At 51.3% G+C, this 16,567-nt stretch overlaps 2 protein-coding genes across 2 annotated transcripts; both read left to right on the top strand.

Moving 5' to 3' along the window:
- Positions 1-595: 595 nt before the first annotated feature.
- Positions 596-1,612, top strand: P2RY10 (P2Y receptor family member 10). The gene has a single exon (XM_035541642.1). The coding sequence runs from the start codon at positions 596-598 to the stop codon at positions 1,610-1,612; it is 1,017 nt and encodes a 338-aa protein (XP_035397535.1).
- Positions 1,613-8,027: 6,415 nt separating this feature from the next.
- LOC118245451 (putative P2Y purinoceptor 10) lies at positions 8,028-13,261 on the top strand. The gene is made up of 2 exons (XM_035541643.2): positions 8,028-8,239; positions 11,398-13,261. Exon 2 carries the CDS (start codon positions 11,448-11,450, stop codon positions 12,561-12,563), a length of 1,116 nt encoding a protein of 371 aa, XP_035397536.1. The 5' UTR covers positions 8,028-8,239; positions 11,398-11,447; the 3' UTR covers positions 12,564-13,261.
- The last annotated feature ends 3,306 nt before the right edge of the window (positions 13,262-16,567 follow it).

The raw sequence follows: 16,567 nt of genomic DNA, 5'->3' as shown, positions 1-16,567 counted from the left end.
ATCATATTAGACATAGAAGGAAATCACTATACTAAAAACTGTAACCCTATAGGGAAATACCCTATAAAACCAAACTCCGGCCTGTGTTGCCCTCCTGAAGAGAAGTCCCAGTTAAAAAAGCTGGCAAAAGAAAGATGGCCTAGATTGTGGCACATCTCTGCTCATCTGAACTAAAGAAGAGACAGAAATTAGAAGTAGCTAAGAAAAAAATTATTTGATAAGAAAAAGTGTTGGTCTGAGGCTGGTGAGAAATGGAAGCTGGTGATCAGATTAGGTCTCTGCCTGCGGCAGCACACTTCAGGAGCAGCAGTTGTATTCATACCTGTCAAACTTTTCAAGCCTGCTATCCTTTTCCCCATGGAATTTAGAGAGCACGGCAAGGGGACTGACACCATGGGGACAGCCCCACCTCCTCTGCATGAATAAGAGGAGACCTTTGAGGGGGTGGCTTTGAAGAAAATAGCGGGATGTTCACAGAGGACATTTCTGAGCCTCTGCTTCATACTGAATAGTCAAATAAGAAATGGAAACGTGAATAGTGACAACTTTTGCAGTGCCTTTGCTGTTACAGTTCTCATTTTTGTTCTCTACAGGAATGACCTACACTCCATTTCCTGTGCCAAATGTTTCCAGCAGCCCCAACATGACGCAGAGCAACTGGACCTGCTCTGATTCCAATGTAACGTACAAATCCACCCTGTACGCAGCCACGTACACCATGATCTTCATCCCCGGCCTCCTGGCCAACAGCGCTGCCCTGTGGGTCCTGTGCCGCTTCATCAGCAAGAAGAGCAAAGCCGTCATCTTCATGATCAACCTGGCCGTGGCCGACTTGGCCCATGTCCTCTCACTGCCGCTGCGAATATACTATTATATCAACCGCATGTGGCCTTTTGGGAAATTCCTTTGCTTACTGTGCTTCTACCTGAAGTACCTCAACATGTACGCCAGCATTTGTTTCCTCACCTGCATCAGCATCCAGCGGTACTTTTTCCTGTACCAGCCGTTCAGAGCCAAGGACTGGAAGAGGCGGTATGATGTAGCCATCAGCGCAGCCGTCTGGCTCTTCGTCGGGGCGGCGTGCTCCCCGTTCCCCATCATGCGGAGCTATGTAAACAACTCCGAAACCTGCTTTGCGGACCTTGAAGTTCGACAGATTCAAAGCAATGTGGCCACTGTGGCGATGACAGTCACAGCGGAGCTCTTTGGGTTCATTGGCCCCCTCATCATTATTTTGTTCTGTACTTGGAAAACAAAGGACTCTCTTCGGGACTTCCAGATACCACTGCAAAACAACACCGAGAGGCGGAAAGCTTTAAGGATGGTTTCCATGTGTGCCATTGTGTTCTTTGTGTGTTTTGCACCGTATCACATCAACTTCTTTTTCTACATGATGGTGAAAGAAAATGTTATTACAGATTGCCTCCTGCGTAGCATCACACTCCACACCCAACCCTTTTGCTTAGCTCTTGCAAGTCTGGACTGCTGTTTGGATCCAATCCTGTATTTTTTTATGACTTCAGAGTTTCAGGACCAGATATCAAGACATAGCAGCATGGTCATCAGGAGTCGGCTCATGAGCAAAGAGAGTGCCTCATCAATTAAGGAATGAAAGGAAAGACAGCTTAAAGCAATTAAGATATTTCATCTGAAATCCAGGACTGTTCTGTGATACTCGATTACCAACTCCATTGCCAAAATCCTGCATGTGTATTTAGGGGAGTTTTGTGGCAGTGGAAGTCTTTTGATACATACAAGATAAAACTTTAAGACCAATGTGTTGGAAGGCGATGAGTGACCCAATGGGTGTGACTACACCTATCACTGTGATGCCCATGCCTGACCTAGCAGGACCAGAAAGCCTACAGAAGGGAGTGACAAAGATTTTGCTGGGAAATGGTGGAAAAATACAAGGAACTTTTTTTCTTTTTTTTTTCCCATTTCTCCAACTCCACTGACTCTAAGGTCAAACCAAAGACAATCATTCATCCATACACCGACATCTGTTGAAATATCTTCTCTGCTAAAAATACACAGTCTATGCAAGAATGTGAAGGTGACCGGTAGAAAAAAATGGCAGTTTTGGTCTCCCCACTCAGGGACGCAGACAAATGAAGGGTGGCTGTTTGCTTCGGCCCGGCAGCCCCAGATTGCTGCTGCCTGCTCCTGGCTTTTAGTGAATTCCACTGGTCACCATACTTACCTCTGCTTTGCTCTTTCCCACTCTTGTCCATCAATTCTCCTCCTCACCCAGCTCTAAGTTTGCTCCTTAATTATGGGCACATCCTGTACCTTACACCTACAGCTGGTACTGCGGTGGGGGGCCACCCTCTACAAGTTCTCCTGATGGCTCCTCAAACACTCTGTAGAGTGGGACTTTTCCTTGCTCCAAGTGACTGTCTTCCCCTCCGAGCTGTCCCCATCAGCACGGGGGGCTTCATCACCCAGCCTTCACCTTCAGACCCCAAGGGGCAGCACTGCCACGACCATGGGTTGTGTGCAGCCAGACTCAGCATCGGTTCCTGTTAGATTTGTTGCCCCCAGTGGTACCATCTAGGTCCTCACCCTCTTTGGGGTGTGGCTTCTTCAGCCCAGAGGTGCCTGTGATGGAACCACGCTGTGAAATCTCTTCTCGATGGGTTCCGCTGACGCATCTTTTAAAAGAGAAAGGTGCCCTTGCCGAAGTGGTTTCAGTAAGAGAGCAAAGGCTAATTTCTTCAGCAAATTGTTCGCTGTGATTTTTACCATCAGCTCCTCTGCTGATCTTAATGTTTACATTTTTATAATTTCATCAGCTATAAAGATGTTAAAAGCAATGACAAGAAACAATGTAATTTACCCCTTATTTTAATAAGTGGTAGCTCTTAGGTCAAATTCACCCACTTTGTGTAACTTCAAGGGTTTCCTCATGATATCTAGGGATACACAGGCAACTGATTTATTTCCTTTGAAACTGGTGACTGTCCAAAGCAAGTATGTAAAATTCTCGGTAAGCACCAGTGGCAGCATCTTAGATGTCAGTACAAAATAGAAAAAATACCAGAAACACTTGCTGGGTATATTTGAAATCTAACTACTCAATTTCACCTAATTACATTTTGACTTAATCAAAAATTTTGGAATATTACTGGTTTTTAATCGTCTGTTTCACAGTGAAGTGGAAAAAAACAAACAGACTGGTTTAGATAACCATAATGCTGGACTTCCTTGAAAAGGCAGTGAAAACTTATTAATTAAATACAATAAGCTATCACAGTTCTCTTCCCATTTGTGAAAAGATAATTATGGTCTACAGTATGATGAACTTAATCTTGCATACAGATAAGTGAGAATACCAAAACATGCCAATCTGAATAAAGTACCTTTCATGAAGAGAGTATTACTGCAGGCTTCTCTAGTTTTCTAGTGAGAAAGCCGCAGAGTAGGCAAACAGTCCATCTGCTGTTGATGTCAATGGAAATGTTTTCACCGATTTAACTGGCAGTGATTATGGCAATGATATACATACACATTTACATGCTGCAAGTGGTCCGTTGAAAAATGTGAGCAGAGGTTGCCTCAGGTACACAGTCAAGCATGCATAATGAAGTTTTTGTCAAGGTAACAACTGTCTCATAAGCTAGGCATTGTACGATGTCATCAATGAAGGAGATTTTCCTTGCAACTGTTTTTTTGAAGATGCTTGTAGGCTTTGATCAGCTAGCATGTGACTGGAAGCTGTTTACTGTGATTTCACTCTCATGCTATTCATCTCCATTTATCAGGTGAAAAAAGTTGAAGTCACTGTTATGGCAACTGTGTAGCTTGTCCTACGTTGTTCTTTCCCAAAACTGATGCTTAAAAAATAAACATGTTTTTGCAAGTGTAAGCTGAGTTTCGTAGTTGTCACACCTACAGAACAGAATGGGATCGCTTCCTCCTTCCCATCGATCAGAGTTCACGTGGTGAAGTGCATTGATTACTAGCAACGTTTGTTATTCTTAAGTACAAAACAGAAAGGCGTTCCCCCCCTTGACTGTGGTTAATTATTATTATTATCTTTAATTATACTTACACTGGATCTAAGTGTGTTTTGAAGACAGGAGGGTGCAATGCAGAGGACAGCCCATCCTTGGTGGGAGTAGCTTTGTTGCCTGATGTACCCGGGTAAGGAGGAGCGGCTGCTCTCGCCTTTATGTGCAGGCAGGACCACGGAAACCAGCTCTCTGTATCTCATCCAGCAATCACTTTGCAGATCCAGATCTGTGCGGCTTGAAGAAGCACTCACATCATTTAAGATGGGATTGGTACTGAAGTAAAGTAAAAAATTGGTTACCAAAAAATTGGTAACTATAGTCCTCTACGTACTCCAAGTTGTAGGGTGGAGCTGGCAGGGGAATTCTTGCTCCAGCCTCTGCGTTTCTGAAGCATGAGGGTGGCTCTCCCATCATTAACCCTGCATCTCAGGAGGAAAGGCTTGTTTGGGGAATGCCATGGGAAATACAAGACCTGAGGTTCCCAACACGAGGACAGCCCTGCGGGGAGCAGCACTCGCTCCTTTCTTGCTTGCTCTGAGGCCACTTTGCATTTATCTCCCCTGACTTCTGGGACGAGCAAGTCAGTGCTGACACCAGCGACAAGTTTGGTAGGTCTGTAAAAGATAACGTTCCCTGTCACCACAGCAACATCCCTGAGCACCTCAGCCTCGACTGCTCATGCTGTCACTCCATCCCCCTGCCTTGCTCTCTCTGAGCCCCCTCAGACTCCCACAAAGCCGGTCCCTGTGACATACTGCAGCCCCAGCCTGTACAGAAATGTCACACGCTTAACATTTGCAACCATTCAAGTCCAGGCCTCTTGGGTTTCCTACCTGCTTTCAGAAAATTACAAGTTCTCCTTAATCTCTTTTCACTTTGAACTGTTGCTCTCTAGGCTGCCATGACCTTCTTGACTAACTTTCCTACACACCAACACCAGAAGAGACCATTTAACCGCATTGTCTAATCTGCACACCAAAGACCATCAGTGTGTCCTCCGCATACTCATATGGGAAATTCAAAGCTTTTAGTTCAAGTCCTCTGAACTCTCAGTAGTGTCTTTCAAGAGAAGAGCACGCAGAGGTCGAGGAGGACAGCATTTCAGCTGCCCTCAGGCTAGGAGGTGCTGCAGGTGCTGGCTTTGCCTGCCAGCACTCTCACACAACCCAAGGCACAATGTGCCCAGCTCCAGTTCCTGTAATTCACCCCGTTTCCTGTGACCATACAATGTGCTTATTATTTTGGCAGGAAGAAATATCATTTTGTGATGTTGCTCCTGGATTATCTCCTGCGCTGGTCCCGCTGCCCTGACTTGCCAGCAAGTGAGAAAGAAGATGTCTTCATGCTTCTCGGGCAAACACAAGAAAATTCTTTTAACAGAGATGCCACAAAGGCAGGAGTTAACCAGATGAAGAGGCTGGAAGCACCTATGCAAGCTTTTGAAGGCTGGATCTGAAGGGCTCCACTGGGGCCTACTGCTGGAGCCACCTTAACGCGAGGCCTCATCCTGAAGGGGAGCTGCCCAGGGTGGAAATGCGGTGAGGTCTCCAAGCCACCCGCACCAAGATCTGAGCCCAAGACTCACACCATGCCTTGTGCCCTCCCTTCCCTGCTGGATTTCCCCTGGATGAGAGCAGACCCAGCCAGCAGCAGCGTGGCTTGAGACGGGTCTTGGGTGAGCGGTGATGGGGAAAGGCACCTTCACCCCTCCTTGGTGGTTTGCATCCCAGCTTAAAGGGCAGAGCAGAAGGGCTCCTTCGCTCCAGCCTCTCTGTGGGCACAGAAAACCGGGCAGCACCAGAGCATGGCATGCTCCTCCCCTAGTGCATGAGCAATTCACCCGTGAGCAAAAGAAAATGTGTTTCTCTGTAGGACAAGCACATGGACTCGCCCAGCCCCAGGGACCCTGAGCTGATGGCGCCGGGCACGCTGCAGCACAGGGCGAGGTGCCCTTTGTGTGAGTAAAGCCCCTTCCTCCTCCTCCTCCTCCTCCCGAATGGCCCACACTTGTTTTTCATACATCCTTCAGGTGCATCCTGTCAGATATTTCTAAACACCAAGCGCTCAAAAAGATGCTGATTATCTGCGCTTGGCCTTCTGCCCACAGGATACCAGTCTAAAGGTGAAGACAGCCTTTATCTGGAGGCCTTAGATAAAGTCTCGCAGTTATTTAAAAGTTCCTTTGTGCCTGCTGCCTTTAAAAACATAAATGTGCGCAGTGTAAAAGGCATGCTTGGTATTGTTAATGAGACAGAAAGGCAGAAACGCTAGACAAAAATATATGTGCAGCTGAAAGAAGAGCGGAGAGGTGCAGTAGATGCTTGAGGCAGAGGCTTGAGGCTTGCTGACCCTCCAGCGCTGGTGAGCAGGGAGGAAGGCTGCTGTCTCCTGCAGGAGCACCGAACGATGAGCAGGGGAAGGCCACGACGTGCCTGGCCCTTGCTCTGGTCGGGAACCAGTTACCCCCTGCAGGCACCATCCTAAAAATAGGGCCGCAGAGGCTGGGTGCAGGGCTGGCTGTGCGCCTCGGTCTCAGAAGGAGGATGTCCTAGGCAGGATATCCTGGTAAAGCAGCCGCTTCACTTCGGGACAAACCTTTCACCTCCGGAGAGAGATGCGCTGGCGGAAGGCCAGCTTCCCTTTTACAAATCTGTCAGTGTTTTGCAGACACTCGTGCATCAGTATTTCTTCCTAGGATCAGCATCAGCTGCTGAAAAAAGATGCATGGGAATTGAAAACAAATGATAGGCAGCTCTTGCATTTTCCAAATCACTTTGCTCTCACCTGAGACAACGAACATGGGGCTTCTCAGGTGCTTATTTGTTGGTAGGGTTTCTTCAAAGGAAAGCAAGCAGTCATGAATAAGCCCATAGACATGTCCACAAAGGCTGGTGTAGAAAGTGGCCTTGCCTTTTGCCTTCCTGAGGACATTGGCTAATGGATTTAAGTGCACGTCCACCAGATGAAGGCAGCTCCAGGTGAAGGATCCTCTTCTCCCTTTGCTACATTGCTGTGGCAAAGCGAAGCTTTGTGGCAGGGCTCAGACACCATGGGGAAAGGTCACCACGCCTGGGCTGGGGCTTACACTGCAGTTATGTGTTAGGATAGCTCCTTTTTTTCACTTCTCTTCCACAGTTATGTTCCTGTTAATTTTGCAGGGTCATAGGACTAATTAAAGAAAAAAAAATATAGATAGGATAGGATAGGATATTTGAAAGGGACCGATGAAGATTATCTAAGAACACTTATATTCTACTGTACATTATGTACAACAAGAAAGGGAAACATGCCAGCAGCTGTATCATCTTCCCAAGCCCTGGGCCATAAGCTGCGGCACTGTATATCAAGTAAAATCGGTCAGCTGGAAATGAGGCAACTCATAAGAAGTCTCACTGTGCTGTAGGCGAGCCAGTTTTCAGCAATCCAAAAGAGGAAGGTCATTCTCAGCAGGCAGTACAAGAATTAATATATATATATATATGTATGTGTTTGTGTGTATATATATATATACTTACACATATGGGAAAGGAATTAAAGGAGGCAAAAAGAAAAAAGAAATTGGGAATGATGGACATTATGTTTTTATAAAAATACAGTTAGGGGCAAATTTCAACCTGAAACCATTATATTATTTCAGAAACAAAGTCCAAACCCTTAGAACATTTAGCCTGTAGGCTAAATAGTCTGAGGTTAACAAAACTTCCAAGAAAATGCAAGAAAATTACTACCTTCTAGTAAGTTTCTACTGATACAGCTTTTGGTTTTCCTTTAGTGAGTACTTACTGGAAAAATAAATTGTTTCTGTATTTTATAGTTTTTTTGCAAGAGAGTGACAGCAGGGAAAAGGAGAAGCAGCTTGACTGAAGGGCACGTTCGTGCAACACAACTTCTGAGCTGACAGAAAGAAATCCCTGTCCGCGGGCTCGGTCCCGCGGCACTGGATGCACTGATGTCATCGTCCTTCCAGCTGTTTTAACGTCACAGGCTGTACACATTTTGTGTGGCGAAGAGAAACAAACTACAGGATTTCCTGTTCTGCAGCCACTGTGCTGGGCTGCAGATGCCGGCAGGATTCCAGCGCTCCGAAAACATGTGGAAGTTCAGAGGGGAGCCTCTGGGGCTGGGACTGCTGCGAAAGCCGGTAGGGAATAGCAGCAGAAGGCTCGCTCCTCCTGCTCTCTAGCATGGATGTCTTCCTCCTGAAGGATGGGAGCTACAGGGAGGTAAGCTTGGTTTCTGCTACGTGCTTTCTTCAGCAGATAGAAGCTATTGCAGTTTCGAGCAACGTTGTCACGGTGGGCTTTTTTTCTTTTCACAAGATCTTATCAGACAGGCTAGTGCAACATCCTCAGCAGCGTCGGTGTGTCTGTGTCCTTGCCTTGCAGGGGGTGTGCATGTGGGCAGGAGGCTGCTGCATGTGGCAGTGCATGGAGCAAAGCCTCTTTTACAGAAAATACCAAAACTTTGTCGTTGCGGACAGAAGCTGCTGTAACCCATCAGCTCTGTTTATGCGTTTCCTATCAGTGCCTGGATTAAACAAACAAAACTACTGCTTAAAGCACAAGTTCCAAAAAGCCTCCACTACTTGAAATCCGAAACTTATTTCAAGCCAAAATTGTGGAGGTTTTTGTTGTTGTTTTATATTTTATTTTATTTTATTTTTGGACTTGGTTGTATTTCTCTCCAGCATCCCAGCACTGAACAGACCAGAGCGAGGCTCCGCTGTCCCATCCTGTCCTGTGCCGTCCCGTCCTGCTGCGGCCAGAGCCCCGTCCAGCACTGTCTGTCCAAAAAACCTGTGGAAAAGATGAGGGTGCCTTTGCCAGTGGCTCTGGGAGCAGTAAATGCAATACCGCAGAAATGTAGAGCTGGGTGGGGCATGCAGTGATTCAGAGTAGCCAGGCAATTTCCAATAATGACAGCCATGTACGCGTCCAGAAAAATATACTGCTAACACACTCGGAAACGGCAACGTGGGTGTTGTAATAGCTGCCTTAGCGTCCTAAAGAACTGCAAAGTTAACTGATGCTTAGTGACCGCAGTGCTGCATCCACGAGTAATGGCCTTGCCCCTCTCTCTCTGTGTTTCCAGCCTGTAAACCCGCCAGGACAGGAATTAATTTCAGCACGCAGCTGGATAAAACTCAGCTTTGCCGCTTAAAAAAAGCCCCCCAGCTCCTGGCTGTGTGTAAATTGGGGCTGAGAGAGGGCTTTACCCGTCACACCAATAGCAACAAATAAGTAAATAAGGAATAGCAAAACAATGAAGGAATTGCAGGGAATATTTTGTGAAAGCTTGGTGCCATCGCTGAGGCACAGCCCGGCCAAAACATGGGAGCATTTCTGCCCCAAAACTGGCATCACCGATGGCAAAAGACAGGGAGGGCCGGAGGGGCCTGGGGCAAGGCGCAGTGAACGCTCCTCACACAGTGAAAAGAGAAAACCAGCACCAATAAATTAAAATCCCCGCTCTGCCAGGAAGTATTGCACTGGAGGAGCTCTGGCTGGGTCCTGAGCTGGCGGTGGCTTGCAGAAAGTTCCCCGCTGCTTCTTGCCTGGTGCTGACAGACATCAACCAAACACTGAAATAGCAATGTCCTGCCCCCCCGCTGAGAAACACGCACTGCTGGGCTTCCAGGGAAAGCCAAAAAATGGAGAAAATGGGTGAGATGGCTCCCCACATCTCTTAGGATTTGGGCTGGACGCTTGTGGCAGGAGAGGGGAACCCTTTGGACGAGCCCAGGAGCGAGGCTGGCATCAAGCACGAGCCTCCCATGGGTTTCCAGGCAGGCGAGGATGCTGCAGGGACCGCAGGGAAGGGGCTTTGCTGCCCACTGTCCCCTCGTGCCCGACGCCCCCGGTCCCTGCCACAGCTCGGCAGAGAAAGCAGAAACATCCTGACCCGGGGCTGCCGGGTCAAGTGCGGTCAGCAGCCAAAAAGTGCACGAGCGTGGCAGCTGCAACACCACCAGGCTTTCACTTCAGCCTCGTGTTCTTGCAGCTGAACCCTGGAGAAAGCAAACGGCAGCCAGCACCACGGCCAGGTTCGGCTCAGATGAGGGTGACCCTCCTGGCAGAGGTGCAGGCAGTGGGCAGCTCAGCCGAGAGGCTGCTGCCTGCATAATCTGTAAGATTTAGAGCCTTTTAGATACAAACATATAGATATGGGATATATATATATATAGCATCCTACATATCTTTATAGAGCATCCTATGTATATATATCATCCTATATATCTAGAGAGAGAGCATCCTTTATGTATATATATCATCCTATAAATCTAGAAAGAGAGAACATCCTATATACATGTATATCATCTGACATATCTAGAGAGGGAGCATCCTCTCTCTCTCTCTCTCTGTCTCTCCCCCTATATATCTATAGAGAGGGAGCATCCTGTACACAGCTAGAGCACCCCCTCTCTGCAGCACCCTCCTCCTGCACACGAGGCACGCCAGCCCCATGCAGAGCTGCCTCCAGAGGAGGAGCAGGGTCAGAGCCTTCACCCTGACACCTCGTGTGCCGGAGCTGCTCCCCGCTGCGGGCGCTTTAGCTTTGGGAAACCCATCCTTGTGTCAAGCACCAGGCGTGGGGCTGTGGGAAGCTGCTTCCGAATTAAATACCGCTGCTGAGGGGCTTGGTGGCAATGGCAGAGCTGCTGGGGCTGTCCCAGAGCAGGCTCTGGGCTGCTGGAAAGAAACCACAGGCGTCCTGACACCCTGCAGGCTGCCCGAGGCTCCGTTTCCAGCACCACATCTCCTGGAGGCAAATTGCACGGCATGGGGCTTTGCTCCCAGATGGCCAAATCCATCACCCTCCGGAGACCCACACGTACCCGTGAGCCCCGCACGACCCGCCAATGCCCCCGCGCTGGTGGTGAGAGGTGAATCAGGCAAATGGGGAAAAGAAAACCTGCTGCAGCTCTGAGACAAGCGTATTTGTCTTCCTGCAGGGCCTGGGCTGCTGCTGGCAGATCCTTTCTGTTGCTACAACACGATGCCTGCACAGTGTGCCGTGAGCGCCCAAATCGAGTTAGCAGGACCGACAGAGGGACTGGCGTGCGTTCGGCTGGCTATTAGCTTAGGAAAGCAGCCTTGGATCTGGAGCCAGAGCTGTGATAGATCTGTCTGCACCTCCCTGGCTGGCCTCTGCTCCGCTCTGCTGCCAGCACCATCGTTTGCTGAGGCTAATTACTCTGAACCTCTGCGTGGATCCAAAAGGACAATTTTATCAGCCCGCTCAAAGCCACTATTTATTTGCAGCCCCACTGAAATCCCTTGTATATATGCAGCTTGTTCTTCCACCCTGAAGTGCATTCACTCAATGTGGGGCAATACTGGGAGGTTTGGGGCATCACAGCACTTGTTTTTGCTCCCCACAGAAAGCCTCCACCCGCCTGAATCCACCGCGCAGCGAGGAGACTCAGCCGAGATGGAGAGCAACGCGTCCTCTGGGAACTGCACCCACCCGCAGATGGCCTTCCAGTCCACCCTGTACGCAGCCACGTACACCATGATCTTCATCCCCGGCCTCCTGGCCAACAGCGCTGCCCTGTGGGTCCTGTGCCGCTTCATCAGCAAGAAGAGCAAAGCCGTCATCTTCATGATCAACCTGGCCGTGGCCGACCTGGCCCACGTCCTCTCGCTGCCGCTGCGGATGTATTACTACATCAACCACACGTGGCCCTTCGGGAGCTTCCTCTGCCAGGTGTGCTTCTACCTGAAGTACCTCAACATGTACGCCAGCATTTGCTTCCTCACCTGCATCAGCATCCAGCGGTACCTCTTCCTCCTCCACCCCTTCAGAGCCAAGGACTGGAAGCGCCGCTACGACGTGGCCATCAGCGCGGCCGTCTGGCTCTTCGTGGGGGCCGCCTGCCTGCCCCTGCCCATCGTCAGGAGCCCGGCCCTGTCCAACAGCACCAACACCTGCTTTTCGGACCTGGCCGTGAAGCAGCTGGCGCCGGGAGCCTCCATCGCGCTGGTGACGGTGGCGGAGCTCTTTGGCTTCATCATCCCCTTCGGCATCATCGCCTGCTGCACGTGGAAGATGAGGCAGTCGCTGCGGGAGTGCCAAACGCAGCTGCAAAACGCCAGCGAGAAGCAGAGAGCGCTGCGGATGGTCCTGATGTGCGCGGCCGTCTTCTTCATCTGCTTCACCCCCTACCACATCAACTTCCCCCTCTTCATGATGGTGATAGAGAACATCATCACGGACTGCGCCGTGCACAGGAGCACGCTCCGCTTCCACCCCATCTCCCTCTGCCTCGCCAGCCTCAACTGCTGCCTGGATCCCGTCCTCTACTACTTCATGACCTCCGAGTTCCAGGACCAGCTGCTGCGGCACGGCTGTGCCGCCCTGCGGGCTCGCCTCGCACGCAGCCGCAGCAGCTTATCCGTGGTGGACGCCGGCCACGACATCCGCACCAAGCCGAGAAACCTGCCGCGCTTCGGGCTTTGGTCCCTCCCCAAGCTCTTTGGCCGGATAAACAGCATGGAAATTCCCCCGGTGCCGCCCGACGAGCTCCTCCTGGAGTCCATCTCTTGAAAAGAAGACGTTCCCCTCCGCGTAGGTGCTTCCCGTAGCTTGAGTGAAGATCGTGTTGGGTCTCCACATACGTGCTGAATTACCCCTGTGTGCAGCAGGTGCTGGGATCGGGCCCAGGAGGACGTTTTGATGAAGGAGGTTTGGGTGCTGTGTTGTAGGTGTCAGGGACCGTTCGCCTTACAGTGTTTGCCGCCGTGTTGTCGCTGAAATATCACAAACAGCCGCCACAACCATCAGTGTTTCTCCCCTGCTGGACTGCAGCTAGGTGTGGTGCCCTGCCTTTGCTGTCATTTCAGTGTTTGTGCCCATTTATTGTGTTTGGCAGCCCTTCTGCATCCTGCCGGGGGTGGCGCGGAGCGGGCCTGTGCCCTCCGCACCGCAGGCTCCGGATCAGGACGGGTAATGGTGTGCATGCAGAGAAAACCTCTCTCCTCCGAGAAAATCAACACTAAATCTGGACCTTGGGACTGCAGCAGAGAGGATGAGAAGTTGGCGTTGCCATCTAGGAGCCTGTGTTATTTGGGGTGTTGCTAAAGCCTCTGCTCATCGATACAGATGTCACACAAGCCCCTCGGGTCTGCTTCATAAACCAGAAGTGGGTCCAGCCCTCGCTGGGACCGAGAAACGTTTACAAACCTGACCCGAGCGCATCCTTCGGGCTTCAAACTCGGGAGGAAATAAAATGTTCTCAACACGTCTTTGGGCACTGTGGGTGTTATTTTCAGCGCTGCCCCTCGCAAACCCTCCCGTGGTTGTAGGGACCGACTCGAGCCGCTCCCAAAGAACCCCAATGAGCCCTGACGGCCACCCCTGGGCAGCGTTTCCATAGCACCTTTTTCTTGGGCAGCTGCATTTTTTCTATTTATCAGCTGATTCTGTACTGCCACCTCTCTCAAAGCAATGGCACAAGGTGCAGGGGGTGCCTGTCCTGCTCCTGGCCCCCCTTGGGCTGCCAGCAGCTCTGAAAAGCCCCCCCCCACCACGGCCCCGTGGGCTGCGGGGTTTGCTCTCGTGCACTAAGGCGTTGGTGACTGCAGTGCCAAAAACCCTCAGAGGATTACATAAGTAAACGTAGGCAGAGGATTTTTTTAATAGAGAACAGATTTATTGATAATTGGGTGCACATGTCCAGCCCATGTGGCGTTCCTGGCGAGGTGCACGCAGGCGGTGCAGTTCGCTGCTCGCCGGTCGAAGGCAGACGAGGGGAGACCCACACAACCTGAGGAAATGCTTTTTGGGGCTTACCGTGCTCCAGCTCACACCGTCCCCTGCTGGCCTGAGTCTCCTCCTCTCACAAAAGAAGAGAATAATTAAGCGATGTGGTTTCCTTCCTTGATTGAGGGTTGGGAAAAAAGGCTTTTTAGGGCTGCAAAGAGCTGCTTCAGAGGGGCACGTTGGAGTGCCAGGGGTGGACGTCCAGGTCGACCTCGGTGACCACTGAGGGCATTTACAACATCCTGCTGAGCGAAGGCAAAGACCCTACGGCAGCTCTGACCTTCCTGGCAGTGCCATGGAGCTTCCCCAGCAGCTCCAGTTACCGCCGGGGCTTCACCAGTCTGTTTGCAGATTGCGCAGCTTCACAGCAGCTTCTGCAACACAGCCCTTCCTCCGAGAGGAAAACAGGAAAAAGAAAGCAAAATAAAAACTCACAGCAAGCTGTCACGTGCAGATAACAGCAACCATTCCTGCGAGCAGCCCTGCCTGCACCGCAGCTTGCCATGGAAATAGAGCAGAACCCCCCTTTTGGGGGTTATCCCCACAGGATAGCAATGATTTTGCTGTTGAATAACAGCTTTAATAACGCCCTGACCAGAGCTATGCCAGAAGAGGACTTGGTTCTCATCCCTAACTTGAACTAAGTGAAAGTTTTCTTGTTGCTGGTTCTGCTTTGGCAGATAAGGCTGTGCTGGGTTTTACCCAAACCCGGCCCAAACCCAAGGAAATTCCCTTCTTGTGCAGGCTGCTGCCGCCTGCCTGCCGGAGCCCGGGTGGCTGCCAGCCCGCCCTGTCCCACGGCCGGCAGCTCTGCGGCATCCCCAGCAAGATTTAGGACCAGAACGAGCTAACTGCTGAAATGGGGAGGCGCAGTGCTGGAGAGAAAGGGAGGCAAGGGCCGAGAGCTCAGGCTGATAGCAGCAGGCTCACCTCTGCAGGTGAAATCCGCCTGCCCTAGCCTGCAAGCTGTCTGGGACAATTTTGGCTTCGGTGATTCCCGGCCAGCAAGGCGCATGGGCAGGCATGAGAAGGATGCAGCAAACCCGGCTGCTCAGCCAGGGACCCCCGGCTCTGCCTGCAGCTGCGGCAGCGCAGTGTCCTGAAATCTCACATGCAATTAGTCCTTCCATTCACATGCAATTAATTAAACACACAAAATTCCCCAGTACCTAAATAAAGGCTCTCCGAGGTGACACCCCTCGCGCACAGTGCTTTCTAGGGCACCGCAGGAAGGGAAGGAAGGCTGCTCTGCTCTGCTAAAAATACCTTGTCCTGCCTCTGGGACCGCGTGCCTCCCAGCTTCACCTCTGCAAAACCACCCCGCTGGTGGCAGAGCCTGCGCTGCACACCCGGGAAGGATTGATCCCCAGGCTCGGTGAGTGCTGGCACGGTGAGTGCTGGCACTCTGCTCCCTGCCGCCGCTCCCGGCCACTTGGTGATCCTCCCGTCCTCGCCCTGCAGCGAGGGGAAAGTGCCGCGGCTGGCACAGGAACAGACACAGCCAGGCTTGAACGCCGAGGGTAACCTAGATGCACAGAAAGCAAGCGTTGTTGCCAGGGAGTGGCTTCCCAGACAGCGGTGATTTCATCCCACCCAAGGCCAATTTTTTTGATTCACGGCTCAGCCATTAGCTGAAGATCGGGTCACTGATGGTTATCGGGGTGGCACCGTTTTAGAAATATGGGGCTGTTTGTCAGCTCCGGGGCCGAAGCGATGCGGTGCAAACCACAAATGCCTGCTCGCGGCAGAAGGGAAGGGCCTGGAAAATGCCTTGGTGCCCACCCAGCCTGGGCTGTGCCAGCGCTGGCAAGCCCGGGGCTGCCGTGGGTCAGCTCTGCTGCGGCGCGGTCACAGCCCCGTCCTGCCAGCAAGGTGTTTCCAGCACGAGCTGCCACACTGATCGCCTGGTCCCGCTCCTCCCAACAGGGGATTTTTATTTCTTATTTTTTCAAAAGAGAGAATTTCCCTGATGTGGGCAGACAGGGAGGCTGGGGAGGAAAGTCACTCGCAGACAGAACTTTTGAGGCACTGGATGGTAAAAGCAGCACCGCCGGCTCCACGGGGGTGCCCTTCCCTGGGCTCCTCCTTGGGTGTTCCGGGCCAGCACTGAGGCAAACAGGCAGGCAGCCACCCTAATTTCCAGCCTTGCATTCGGCTGCCGGTAAAGGTGAGGCTGCGCCGGCTGCAGCGTGACATGAAATGGGAAGGACGACCGCAGCGCGGCGCAGTGCGAGCGCCAGCTGTGCGCAGAGCTGGGCGCTGGCAAAACAGGATATGGTTACACTCCGAAAGGTGTTTTTGAAGCAAGCAACCTATCTGTACAGTAAGCACTCTTGTCACCCCAAAGGCAGGCCATGCTTTCTTATAAACGGGCCGGCTTCCGCAGAAATGAGAGTGCAAACTTGAGCACCCGCTGCACATCTGAGCAGGAAAAGGAAAGGTAACATTTTCGGAACCCGGCCACTGTTCAGGAATCAAGAGGTTTTTGGTGCTGCCTTTGTTCCTGGCGCTTTGTTGTCTGTTGCAGCAGCAGCAAACCCCACAGCACGAGGCGGCAGAGGCGTGATGTGACCACGGGCAGGCTCTGCAGGGGGTGCAGCTCAGCTGAGACGCAGCACACGGCTGCAGGCGGGCTCCCGCTTTGCCCAGCTAGCCCCATTTTCAGGCAGTTATTTGGCAAGCTCTATGATTCAGAAGCCTGGGGATTGCCTGGTTTTACATCACATGATTTTGGGGAGGGAAAAAGGGTTCTCTTGCAACTGCTAAGGTGAAAGCCCTTTGCAAAGAGC

The sequence above is a fragment of the Cygnus atratus genome, chromosome 13 (assembly GCF_013377495.2).
Source record: "Cygnus atratus isolate AKBS03 ecotype Queensland, Australia chromosome 13, CAtr_DNAZoo_HiC_assembly, whole genome shotgun sequence".
NCBI classification, from domain to species: domain Eukaryota; kingdom Metazoa; phylum Chordata; class Aves; order Anseriformes; family Anatidae; genus Cygnus; species Cygnus atratus.
This window is presented reverse-complemented; position numbering and strand designations above follow the sequence as displayed.